Genomic DNA, 13459 nt, shown 5'->3' with positions numbered 1-13459 from the left:
AGGAATTCCACTACAGTACTTATCCCAAGTGATAGTGATCTGACATAGTTCTATGTTTGCCCTACAAAAGGCTGCATGCGTCCTAGTGTTTACTATTTCCAGTACTCTGGATCATCTCCTAGCAACTGTGGGCCTGAAAGACTGTGTGTGTATATATATATATATATATATATATATATATATATATATATATATATATATATATATATATAAACACAGTCAGTGGACATTCTTCTTGGGGTAACAATGCATGCTCCAGCACAGGCAGTGGTTCCTATGGCAACCTCTCACACAAGTGTTGAAAGAACAGAGTTTTAAAAAGAGGTATGTGAAGCCAGATAATAGTCAAATACTTGGAAAATCCCTGCACCGCTCATGGATATTTGCAAACTAGCGCCCTGCTGCACTTACCTACTAATGTCTGCAGGCTTTTGTTATGTCTTGCATTCTTGCTCGGTGGCATTCAGCATGACAGGAATGTGACTTTCATGTTATCCATTCCTGAACTCAGGCTTGCATGATCAGCAGTGAGGAAGAGCTGTCTTTGTGCAAAGTTAAGAACACAAATAATCACATGCAGAAGCTTCCGGAGTGCACTAAATGTTAGAAATGACTCCTGTTCACTCTGTGATGCCAACAATGAATCTTGGTTGTTTTCACTCTGGACTGATGATTAACTGGCTTTTACACTGTGACTGCTGCTCTCTTCTGGCAGATAAGAGTGTTGCATTTGATTTTGTGTTTGCTAAAATACAAACACTACAATAAAGAACAACCATGAAGGGGTTCCTTACACAGATACTATTGTAAGAAAAAAACACTTTTATTATCAATCAATCAATCAATCAATGTTTATTTGTATAGCCCCAAATCACAAATGTCTCAAAGGACTGCACAAATCATTACGACTACAACATCCTCGGAAGAACCCACAAAAGGGCAAGGAAAACTCACACCCAGTGGGCAGGGAGAATTCACATCCAGTGGGACGCCAGTGACAATGCTGACTATGAGAAACCTTGGAGAGGACCTCAGATGTGGGCACCCCCCCCCCTGCTCTAGGGGACCGAAAGCAATGGATGTCGAGCGGGTCTAACATGATACTGTGAAAGTTCAATCCATAGTGTCTCCAACACAGCCGCGAGAGTTCAGTTCAAAGCGGATCCAACACAGCAGCAAGAGTCCCGTCCACAGGAAACCATCCCAAGCGGACGCGGATCAGCAGCGTAGAGATGTCCCCAACCGATACACAGACGAGCGGTCCATCCTAGGTCCCGACTCTGGACAGCCATTACTTCATCCATGGTCATCGGACCAGACCCCCTCCACAAGGGAGGGGGGGACATAGGAGAAAAAAGAAAAGAAGCGGCAGATCAACTGGTCTAAAAATGAGGTCTATTTAAAGGCTAGAGTATACAGATGAGTTTTAAGGTGAGACTTAAATGCTTCTACTGAGGTAGCATCTCGAACTGTTACCGGGAGGGCATTCCAGAGTACTGGAGCCCGAACGGAAAACGCGCTATAGCCCGCAGACTTTTTTGGGGCTCTAGGAATCACTAATAAGCCGGAGTCTGTTGAAGGCAGATTTCTTGCCGGGACATATGGTACAATACAATCGGCAAGATAGGATGGAGCTAGACCGTGTAGTATTTTATACCTAAGTAGTAAAACCTTAAAGTCACATCTTAAGTGCACAGGAAGCCAGTGCAGGTGAGCCAGTATAGGTATATATGTATGTATATATGTATATAAAGGTATATACAGTATAGGTATATATGTATGTATATATGTATATAAAGGTATATACAGTATAGGTATATATGTATGTATATATGTATATAAAGGTATATACAGTATAGGTATATATGTATGTATATATGTATATAAAGGTATATACAGTATAGGTATATATGTATGTATATATGTATATAAAGGTATATACAGTATAGGTATATATGTATGTATATATGTATATAAAGGTATATACAGTATAGGTATATATGTATGTATATATGTATATAAAGGTATATAGAGTATAGGTATATATGTATGTATATATATATATATATATATATATATATATATATATATAAAGGTATATACAGTATAGGTATATATGTATGTATATATGTATATAAAGGTATATACAGTACAGGTATATATGTATGTATATATGTATATAAAGGTATATACAGTATAGGTATATATGTATGTATATAAGTATATAAAGGTATATACAGTATAGAAAGAAAGAAAGAAAGAAAGAAACAAAAACAAAAACAAAAGCTTAAACAAATGAAGCAACTAAAAGAATTAAAACGCCAAAGGGACTCCTTACTTCCTGGTCCCACATGACTGGTAGGACATGGACTTGGATGCTAAAACTACATTTGTTGATGCTTTGTTTGAAATGTTTGCTTTGTGCTATAAACTGTGTTCTTTGTCTTTATCTCAACTTTGAGGGGCTTTATCAATTTGAAGTGTTAACAAATGCAAAGTCAATGTTTATGTGTAAATACTCAGTTAAGTTGCTTATATATCCCCCATTTACCATTTTAATAACAGTTTTAACATTCAAACAATTTTAACATTTAAGCCATTTTAACATTCAAACCATTACAACATCCAAACAGTTTTAACATTTAAAGCATTTTAACATTCAAACAGTTTTAACATTTAAACAATTTCAGCTTTCAAACCATATCAGCATTCAAACAGTTTTAACATTTAAACAATTTCAGCATTCAAACCATTTCAGCATTCAAACCATTATAACATTCAAACAGTTTTAACATTTAAACCATTTCAGCATTCAAACCATTTCAGCATTCAAACCATTATAACATCCAAACAGTTTTAACATTTAAAGCATTTTAACATTTAAAGCATTTTAACATTCAAACAGTTTTAACATTTAAACAATTTCAGCATTCAAACCATTTCAGCATTCAAACAGTTTTAACATTTAAACAATTTCAGCATTCAAACCATTTCAGCATTCAAACCATTATAACATTCAAACAGTTTTAACATTTAAACCATTTCAGCATTTAAACCATTTTAGCAATAAAACAATTTTAACATTCAAACAATTTCAACATTCAAACAATTTCAACATTTAAACAATTTCAGCATTCAAACCATTTCAACATTCAAACAGTTTTAACATTTAAACCATTTTAACATTCAAACAGTTTTAACATTTAAACCATTTCAGCATTTAAACCATTATAACCCATCCCATCCATCCATTTTCTACCGCTTATTCCCTTTTGGGGTCGCGGGGGGCGCTGGCGCCTATCTCAGCTACAATCGGGCGGAAGGCGGGGTACACCCTGGACAAGTCGCCACCTCATCGCAGAACCATTATAACAATAAAACAATTATAACATTCAAACAAATTCAACATTTAAACAATTTCAGCATTCAAAACATTTCAACATTCAAACAGTTTTAACATTTCAACCATTTTAACATTCAGTTTTAACATTTAAACCATTTCCACATTCAAACCATTTTAACATTCAAACCATTTCGACTTTTAAACCATTTTAACATTTAAACAATTTCGTTCTTATCTGTGCTGTAAAGTTCAAATATGAATGACAATAAAAAAGAAGTTTAAAGTCTAATTTCAGCATATAAACAATTTCAAAATTTAAACAGTTTTAACATTTAAACCATTTCAGCATTTAAACCATTTTAGCAATAAAACAATTTTAACATTCAAACAATTTCAACATTCAAACAATTTCAACATTTAAACAATTTCAGCATTCAAACCATTTCAACATTCAAACAGTTTTAACATTTAAACCATTTTAACATTCAAACAGTTTTAACATTTAAACCATTTCAGCATTTAAACCATTATAACAATAAAACAATTATAACATTCAAACAAATTCAACATTTAAACAATTTCAGCATTCAAAACATTTCAACATTCAAACAGTTTTAACATTTCAACCATTTTAACATTCAGTTTTAACATTTAAACCATTTCCACATTCAAACCATTTTAACATTCAAACCATTTCGACGTTTAAACCATTTTAACATTTAAACAATTTCGTTCTTATCTGTGCTGTAAAGTTCAAATATGAATGACAATAAAAAAGAAGTTTAAAGTCTAATTTCAGCATATAAACAATTTCAAAATTTAAACAGTTTTAACATTTAAACCATTTCAGCATTTAAACCATTTTAGCAATAAAACAATTTTAACATTCAAACAATTTCAACATTCAAACAATTTCAACATTTAAACAATTTCAGCATTCAAACCATTTCAACATTCAAACAGTTTTAACATTTAAACCATTTTAACATTCAAACAGTTTTAACATTTAAACCATTTCAGCATTTAAACCATTATAACAATAAAACAATTATAACATTCAAACAAATTCAACATTTAAACAATTTCAGCATTCAAAACATTTCAACATTCAAACAGTTTTAACATTTCAACCATTTTAACATTCAGTTTTAACATTTAAACCATTTCCACATTCAAACCATTTTAACATTCAAACCATTTCGACGTTTAAACCATTTTAACATTTAAACAATTTCGTTCTTATTTGTGCTGTAAAGTTCAAATATGAATGACAATAAAAAAGAAGTTTAAAGTCTAATTTCAGCATATAAACAATTTCAAAATTTAAACAGTTTTAACATTTAAACCATTTCAGCATTTAAACCATTTTAGCAATAAAACAATTTTAACATTCAAACAATTTCAACATTCAAACAATTTCAACATTTAAACAATTTCAGCATTCAAACCATTTCAACATTCAAACAGTTTTAACATTTAAACCATTTTAACATTCAAACAGTTTTAACATTTAAACCATTTCAGCATTTAAACCATTATAACAATAAAACAATTATAACATTCAAACAAATTCAACATTTAAACAATTTCAGCATTCAAAACATTTCAACATTCAAACAGTTTTAACATTTCAACCATTTTAACATTCAGTTTTAACATTTAAACCATTTCCACATTCAAACCATTTTAACATTCAAACCATTTCGACGTTTAAACGATTTAAACATTTAAACAATTTCGTTCTTATCTGTGCTGTAAAGTTCAAATATGAATGACAATAAAAAAGAAGTTTAAAGTCTAATTTCAGCATATAAACAATTTCAAAATTTAAACAGTTTTAACATTTAAACCATTTCAGCATTTAAACCATTTTAGCAATAAAACAATTTTAACATTCAAACAATTTCAACATTCAAACAATTTCAACATTTAAACAATTTCAGCATTCAAACCATTTCAACATTCAAACAGTTTTAACATTTAAACCATTTTAACATTCAAACAGTTTTAACATTTAAACCATTTCAGCATTTAAACCATTATAACAATAAAACAATTATAACATTCAAACAAATTCAACATTTAAACAATTTCAGCATTCAAAACATTTCAACATTCAAACAGTTTTAACATTTCAACCATTTTAACATTCAGTTTTAACATTTAAACCATTTCCACATTCAAACCATTTTAACATTCAAACCATTTCGACGTTTAAACCATTTAAACAATTTCGTTCTTATCTGTGCTGTAAAGTTCAAATATGAATGACAATAAAAAAGGAGTTTAAAGTCTAATTTCAGCATATAAACAATTTCAAAATTTAAACAGTTTTAACATTTAAACCATTTCAGCATTTAAACCATTTTAGCAATAAAACAATTTTAACATTCAAACAATTTCAACATTCAAACAATTTCAACATTTAAACAATTTCAGCATTCAAACCATTTCAACATTCAAACAGTTTTAACATTTAAACCATTTTAACATTCAAACAGTTTTAACATTTAAACCATTTCAGCATTTAAACCATTATAACCCATCCCATCCATCCATTTTCTACCGCTTATTCCCTTTTGGGGTCGCGGGGGGCGCTGGGGCCTATCTCAGCTACAATCGGGCGGAAGGCGGGGTACACCCTGGACAAGTCGCCACCTCATCGCAGAACCATTATAACAATAAAACAATTATAACATTCAAACAAATTCAACATTTAAACAATTTCAGCATTCAAAACATTTCAACATTCAAACAGTCTTAACATTTCAACCATTTTAACATTTAAACCATTTCCACATTCAAACCATTTTAACATTCAAACCATTTCGACGTTTAAACCATTTTAACATTTAAACAATTTCGTTCTTATCTGTGCTGTAAAGTTCAAATATGAATGACAATAAAAAAGAAGTTTAAAGTCTAATTTCAGCATATAAACAATTTCAAAATTTAAACAGTTTTAACATTTAAAGCATTTTAACATTCAAACAGTTTTAACATTTAAACAATTTCAGCATTCAAACCATTTCAGCATTCAAACAGTTTTAACATTTAAACAATTTCAGCATTCAAACCATTTCAGCATTTAAACCATTATAACATTCAAACAGTTTTAACATTTAAACCATTTCAGCATTTAAACCATTTTAGCAATAAAACAATTTTAACATTCAAACAATTTCAACATTCAAACAATTTCAACATTTAAACAATTTCAGCATTCAAACCATTTCAACATTCAAACAGTTTTAACATTTAAACCATTTTAACATTCAAACAGTTTTAACATTTAAACCATTTCAGCATTTAAACCATTATAACAATAAAACAATTATAACATTCAAACAAATTCAACATTTAAACAATTTCAGCATTCAAAACATTTCAACATTCAAACAGTTTTAATATTTCAACCATTTTAACATTCAAACCATTTTAACATTCAAACCATTTCGACGTTTAAACCATTTTAACATTTAAACAATTTCGTTCTTATCTGTGCTGTAAAGTTCAAATATGAATGACAATAAAAAAGAAGTTTAAAGTCTAATTTCAGCATATAAACAATTTCAAAATTTAAACAGTTTTAACATTTAAACAGTTTTAACATTACAACAATTTCGACATTCAAACCATTATACATACAAGAGCCTCGAGGTCACATGATTGCAAGCCACCTATTGGTGACAGGAACTAATATTACTAATATTAGGAAATATTTTAGTATCAATATTTTAGCTTGTTATTGTTTTTTGTAGTTGTCTTGTTTTAAATGTCATTTTAGAAATTGGGCCTAAGAAAAAAGAGCTGTGGGCTGCAAATGGCCCACCAGTCGCACTTTGGACACGGCTGGTATGGACTTCCATTGTCCGGTGGAGACGTGGAGTGTTGAAGAAACCCACGCAGTCCATGTGGAGAAGTTGTAAGGGAGCTGGGAGGGATCAAAATTCATAAATGGATAACCTGCATTTTGCAGGCTGGATGGACACATTTGTAAAATCTTGCAGGGAAACATGATGAAGATTTAAAACATGCTGTGAATGTTTCTAAACCAGCGATGAGACGATGAATGGTTGTGCTCTTCCTTGTAGGACTCTGCAAGTGATCCACCCACGATGCTGCATCCTCCCCAGCACAGTCAACATGCTCCACGCTCTCTCGTCCTCCTCGCCTGCAGGGTGGATTATTTGTCTGGACAAAAGGTAAATAATGAAGAAATGCATTCAAATTCCTCATGTCGACGAACCCTAGACGCCATTTTGTTACGTTCATAAGTCGTTATTTTCCGCTTGTGCGATCAAAATTCTCAACAGGCTTGATTCCACCATTTGATCGTCTCTGGTTTCTGTTGAAATAACTTACTAAAAGAGTTTCTGCTGTAAAAGTCTTGTTTTTCATGAAGTCCAGTCCATAGTGGATCTAACATAATAGTGAGAGAGTCCAGTCCATAGTGGATCTAACATAATAGTGAGAGAGTCCAGTCCGTAGTGGATCTAACATAATAGTGAGAGAGTCCAGTCCATAGTGGATCTAACATAATAGTGAGAGTCCAGTCCTTAGTGGATCTAACATAATAGTGTGAGAGTCCAGTCCATAGTGGATCTAACATAATAGTGTGAGAGTCCAGTCCATAGTGGATCTAACATAATAGTGTGAGAGTCCAGTCCATAGTGGATCTAACATAATAGTGTGAGAGTCCAGTCCATAGTGGATCTAACATAATAGTGAGAGTCCAGTCCATAGTGGATCTAACATAATAGTGTGAGAGTCCAGTTCATAGTGGATCTAACATAATAGTGTGAGAGTCCAGTTCATAGTGGATCTAACATAATAGTGAGAGTCCAGTCCATAGTGGATCGGACATAATAGTGTGAGAGTCCAGTCCATAGTGGATCTAACATAATAGTTTGAGAGTCCAGTCCATAGTGGATCTAACATAATAGTTTGAGAGTCCAGTCCATAGTGGATCTAACATAATAGTGAGAGTCCAGTTCATAGTGGATCTAACATAATAGAGTGAGAGTCCAGTTCATAGTGGATCGGACATAATAGTGTGAGAGTCCAGTCCATAGTGGATCTAACATAATAGTTTGAGAGTCCAGTCCATAGTGGATCTAACATAATAGTGTGAGAGTCCAGTCTTTATTGATTGATTGATTGAATTGTTTTATTAGTAGATTGCACAGTACAGTACATATTCCGTACAATTGACTACTAAATGGTAACACCCGAATAAGTTTTTTAACTTGTTTAATATGGGGTCCATGTTAATGAATTCATGGTAGTCCATAGTGGGGCCAGCAGGAGATCAACTTGAGTGGAGACAGGTCAGCAGAGACGTCCCCAACTGATCTACAGATGAGTGGTCCACCCCGGGTCCCGACTTTGAACAGCTAGCGTTTCATTTGTGGTCACCTGATCAATGCTCCATGCAGGAGAGGGGGGCAGAGCAGAAAAGAGACGGCAGATCAACTGGTCTGAAAAGGTGGTCTATTTAAAGGCTAGTGTATACAAATGAATTTTAAGATGGGACTTGAATGCTTCTTTTTCACATGCAAATACTTGACTAGTTTGAAAAGAAAATAGGTTAAATATAGAATGTTCATTTATTATGCTTATACATACATTACAGGCCAAACGTTTGGACACGCCTTCTTATTCACTACGTTTTCTTTATTTTCATAACTACATGTGTTCATTCATAGTTTTGATGTGACAATCTACAATGTAAATAGTCATAAAAAGAAAGACTGAATGAGAAGGTGTGTGCAAACCTTTGGCCTGTACTGTATTCTAACAAATATTCCTACATGTCGCTCAAGAAATGGATTGTACAGCCATGCTAGGCATTGATATTGTCAACAAACCTGAATGTACCGTATCAACAAAACATCAACTTAAAATGTGAAAATTATATTAAATAAATGCATTGTATAATCACAACACTCATTAAAACTGAAAAGATATTACAAATAATTGACTAAAATAGGATGACAAAACTATTTTAAAAAGAAAAACAATAAACTATTAATAATAAAGTACCAAAGACATGCACCTGGGGATAGGCCTCTCCCACCTCCAAAGACATGCACCTGGGGATAGGCTCCTCCCGCCTCCAAAGACATGCACCTGGGGATAGGCTCCTACCGCCTACAAAGACATTCACCTGGGGATAGACTCCTCCCACCTCCAAAGACATGCACCTAGGGATAGGCCCCTCCCACCTCCAAAGACATGCACCTGGGGATAGGCCCCTCCCACCTCCAAAGACATGCACCTGGGGATAGGCTCCTACCACCTCCAAAGACATGCACCTGGGGATAGGCTCCTACCACCTCCAAAGACTTGCACCTTGGGATAGACTCCTCCCACCTCCAAAGACATGCACCTGGGGATAAGCCCCTCCCACCTCCAAAGACATGCACTTGGAGATAAGCCCCTCCCACCTCCAAAGACATGCACCTGGAGATAGGCCCCTCCCACCTCCAAAGACATGCACCTGGGGATAGGTTGATTGGCAACACTAAATTGACCCTAGTGTGTGAATGTGAGTGTGAATGTTGTCTATCTGTTTTGGCCCTGTGATGAGGTGGCGACTTGTCCAGGGTGTGTCCCGCCTTCCGCCCGATTGTAGCTGAGATAGGCGCCAGTGCCCCCCGCCACCCCAAAAGGGAATAAGCGGTAGAAAACGGATGGATGGCTTTACAAAATTGAAAAAAATAAAAAATAAATAAAAAAATAAACATCAAATCGAAATAAGTGTCTGACACAAGAATGTAAATTAGCATGGTCATCTGTGACTAAGCTGCCAAAGAGATTCCTACATACCATACTCTCCAACCAAGTTATTATTTCTAGTTTTTTTGTTGTTTTTTTGTTTTTACTGAAAATCAAGTGACTATTTATAATTAATATCAAAAACAATGTGTTGATAAGTTTGTCTATTTTTTCCTCAGATGATTGGAACATTCAGCTATGTAGATCAGTGGTTCTCAAATGGGAGTAAGCGTACCCCTAGGGGTACCTGAAGGTATGCCAAGGGGTACGTGAATTTTTTTGAAAATATTCTAAAACTAACAACAATTCAAAAATCCTTTAAAATTATATTTATTCATGGGTTGTACTTGTATAGCTCTTTTCTACCTTCAAGGTACTCAAAGCGCTTTGACACTACTTCCACGTTCACACACACATTCACACACTGATGGAGGGAGCTGCCATGCAAGGCGCTAAGCAGCACCCATCAGGAGCAAGGGTGAAGTGTCTTGCTCAGGACACAACGAGGTTGGTACTTGTGGGGATTGAACCAGAGACCCTCGGGTTGCGCACGGCCACTCTCCCCACTGCGCCTAACCGTCCTTTTTTTTATTGAATAATACTTCAACAAAATATGAAAGTTAGTTCATAAACTGTGAAAAGAAATGCAACAATGCAATATTCAGTGTTGACAGCTAGATTTTTTGTGGACATGTTCCATAAATATTGATGTTAAAGATTTCTTTTTTTGTGAAGAAATGTTTAGAATGAAGTTAATGAATCCAGATGGATCTCTATTACAATCCCCAAAGAGGGCACTTTAAGTTGATGATTACTTCTACGTGTAGAAATATTTATTTATAATTGAATCGCTTGTTTATTTTTTAACACGCTTTTAGTTATTTTTATATCTTTTTTCCAAATATTTCAAGAAAGACCACTACAAATGAGCAATATTTTGCACCGTTATACAATTTAATAAATCAGAAACTGATGACATAGTGCTGTATTTTATTTCATCTCTTTTTTACAACCAAAAATGCTTTGCTCTGATTAGGGGGTACAGTACTTGAATTCAAACAACTTTCACGGGGGGTACATCACTGAAAGAAGGTTGAGAACCACTGATGTAGAGGATGAGGAGGAAGTGAGTGTTGTGTATAGTAGGTCCAAAGTACATTTGCTAGAACAAGCCAAGTGACTCACGATTGTTTACAGGCCAAAACTGCTTATTTTAACATCAGATGGTTTCATAATACTGCACCTCTTGCTGTTAATACTGGAACATTCTTCAAACACATTATATCGTTGCCTCTAATTAACCCACACATGCACATCAGTTGTTTAAACTACTCCAATATATCACTAGCAAGGAAAGCCTGGCTTTGAATGATATTTTTTAGAGTAATCCCGTTTAAACGGTACATAGAAGGACACACTGAGCAGGGTTACACACACTATGGTGGTGCACGATCACAGGAAGAAGCCATTACATTTGACTGATGATACAGGTGTTTATTCTTCCAGTCTGAGTGACTATAGCAGCACAGGAACGCTCCACTCCCACAGTCATCACTGTGTACCCTCCATCTGTTTCACCTCTGGGAACCAGGAACTCATCTGATAACTAACAGATGGACTTACCACCGCAAACACACCAGTGATTTTCCACTGGTTTGCTTGCTGAACCTGCCAACCCCCGAATATTATCATCACTAAGAGAAATATGTTAAGGATATATTTCTTAATTTGTTTATAGCTAATAAAACCCAAATTCCGTATCATCAAGTTTAGAAAATGTGTCAAAAAGTAAAGCTTTGCAAACTACGAGCTGCAAAAAGCTCCCTAGTCGCTTTGTCCTAACTCATTCAACCAACTTTTGCACAATATTCTAATTCAGGGATGTCAAACTCATTGTAGATCAGGGGCCATATAGAGAAAAATCTACTCCCAAGTGGGCCGGACTGGTAAAATCATGGCACGATAACTTAAAAATAAAGACCACTTCGGATTGTTTTCTTTGTTTGAAAATAGAACAAGCACATTCTGAAAATGTACAAATCATAATGTTGTTGCGGTTAATTGTATTCTACCTTTATTAGCCGTTATTTATACATTCTCAATAAATTATGTGATATTGTTCATCAGTCAGCTCATTGGTGTTCATTTTCAATCTATCAAGATAAAAAAAATTATATCAAAATCAAATTACAGGATGTTATTTATGTGGTTTGCTAATGGCGCACTAACATCGTGTTTTTTTTTGTTTTTTTTACTTATGTAGCATCATCTACAACAGGGGTAGGGAACCTATGGCTCTAGAGCCAGATGTGGCTCTTTTGATGACTGCATCTGGCTCTCGGATAAATCTGAGCTGACATTACTTAACAGGATAAGTGATGAATAATTCCACTTGTAATCACAGTGTTAAAAATAACGTTCAAAATATAAAACATTCTCATGCTTTTTTATGTTCAAGAAGTTTCATTAATGGTAAGAAGTAATTTATTATTGGTTAGTGTGTGGCTTGCCCTCCTGGGGGTTCTTCAGACCACCAAGAGCCTGTTTTAGGGTTACAATATTGTTTTATTTTATTTTTCTCTCAGTTGCTTTAGAGCAATTGTCTTTTTCTCTTTCATCCTCACTCGCGCTCTGGCTCCAGCCTCAACCCCGTCTCTCCTCCTGGCTGCTGCTTATAACAGAGCGACAGGTGATTAGATAAAAAGGCCCAGGTGGGCCTTCTACGCACCTGTCGCTGATTTCGAGGGCGGTCCTGGCAACATCCCGCTTTGCTGCAGGCCACGTCCCCTCCACGGTTAGCTACAGAATAACAACGTTATTATAAAGAATAAGAGACCTATTATACTCTGGTAATGTTGGTTTTACTTAAAAATGCACGCGTTTAGTTGTGTTCAGTGTTAAAAAAAATATTATATGGCTCTTAGGGAAATACATTTTAAAATATTTGGCTTCTTGGCTCTCTCAGCCAAAAAGGTTCCCGACCCCTGATCTACAAAGATACAAATAATTGCTATTGGGACATCTAGTGGACACATTTATAACAGCAGTTTCTTTCATTCAAAAATTTTGGCTCATTTTTATACTTGGCTAACTCATCCCGCGGGCCGGATAAAATCTTTCCACCGGCCTGATCCGGCCCGGGGGCCGTGCGTTTGACACCTCTGTTCTAATTTGTTAAACTATGCGATGTGACAATTGCTGGTGAGATCCCATGATACAGAGAAGGTAGGAAAAGTGCCAGCAGGAGGTGCTTTTTATTACTGTAGGTACCACGCAGAAGAAAAGTAACACAGGTTCAACGGGAACTCAGAAAGCAGCAGGACACTTTCAATCAAT

The 13459-nt window shown here is 34.8% G+C and overlaps 1 protein-coding gene across 1 annotated transcript in view; it reads left to right on the top strand.

Moving 5' to 3' along the window:
* Window positions 1-7349: 7349 nt before the first annotated feature.
* The window catches only part of rapgef4a (Rap guanine nucleotide exchange factor 4a), a 121665-nt gene continuing 115555 nt past the window's right edge, over window positions 7350-13459 (top strand). The window contains exon 1 of the mRNA XM_061880025.1: window positions 7350-7548. Within this exon, the coding sequence (XP_061736009.1) occupies window positions 7412-7548 (137 nt within the window). The 5' untranslated portion in view covers window positions 7350-7411. The remainder of the gene's footprint in view (window positions 7549-13459) is intronic.

The sequence above is a fragment of the Nerophis ophidion genome, linkage group LG19, assembly GCF_033978795.1.
Source record: "Nerophis ophidion isolate RoL-2023_Sa linkage group LG19, RoL_Noph_v1.0, whole genome shotgun sequence".
Lineage (NCBI taxonomy): Eukaryota > Metazoa > Chordata > Actinopteri > Syngnathiformes > Syngnathidae > Nerophis > Nerophis ophidion.
The sequence above is the reverse complement of the archived record's forward strand: the minus strand, read 5'-3'. Positions and strand labels throughout refer to the sequence as shown.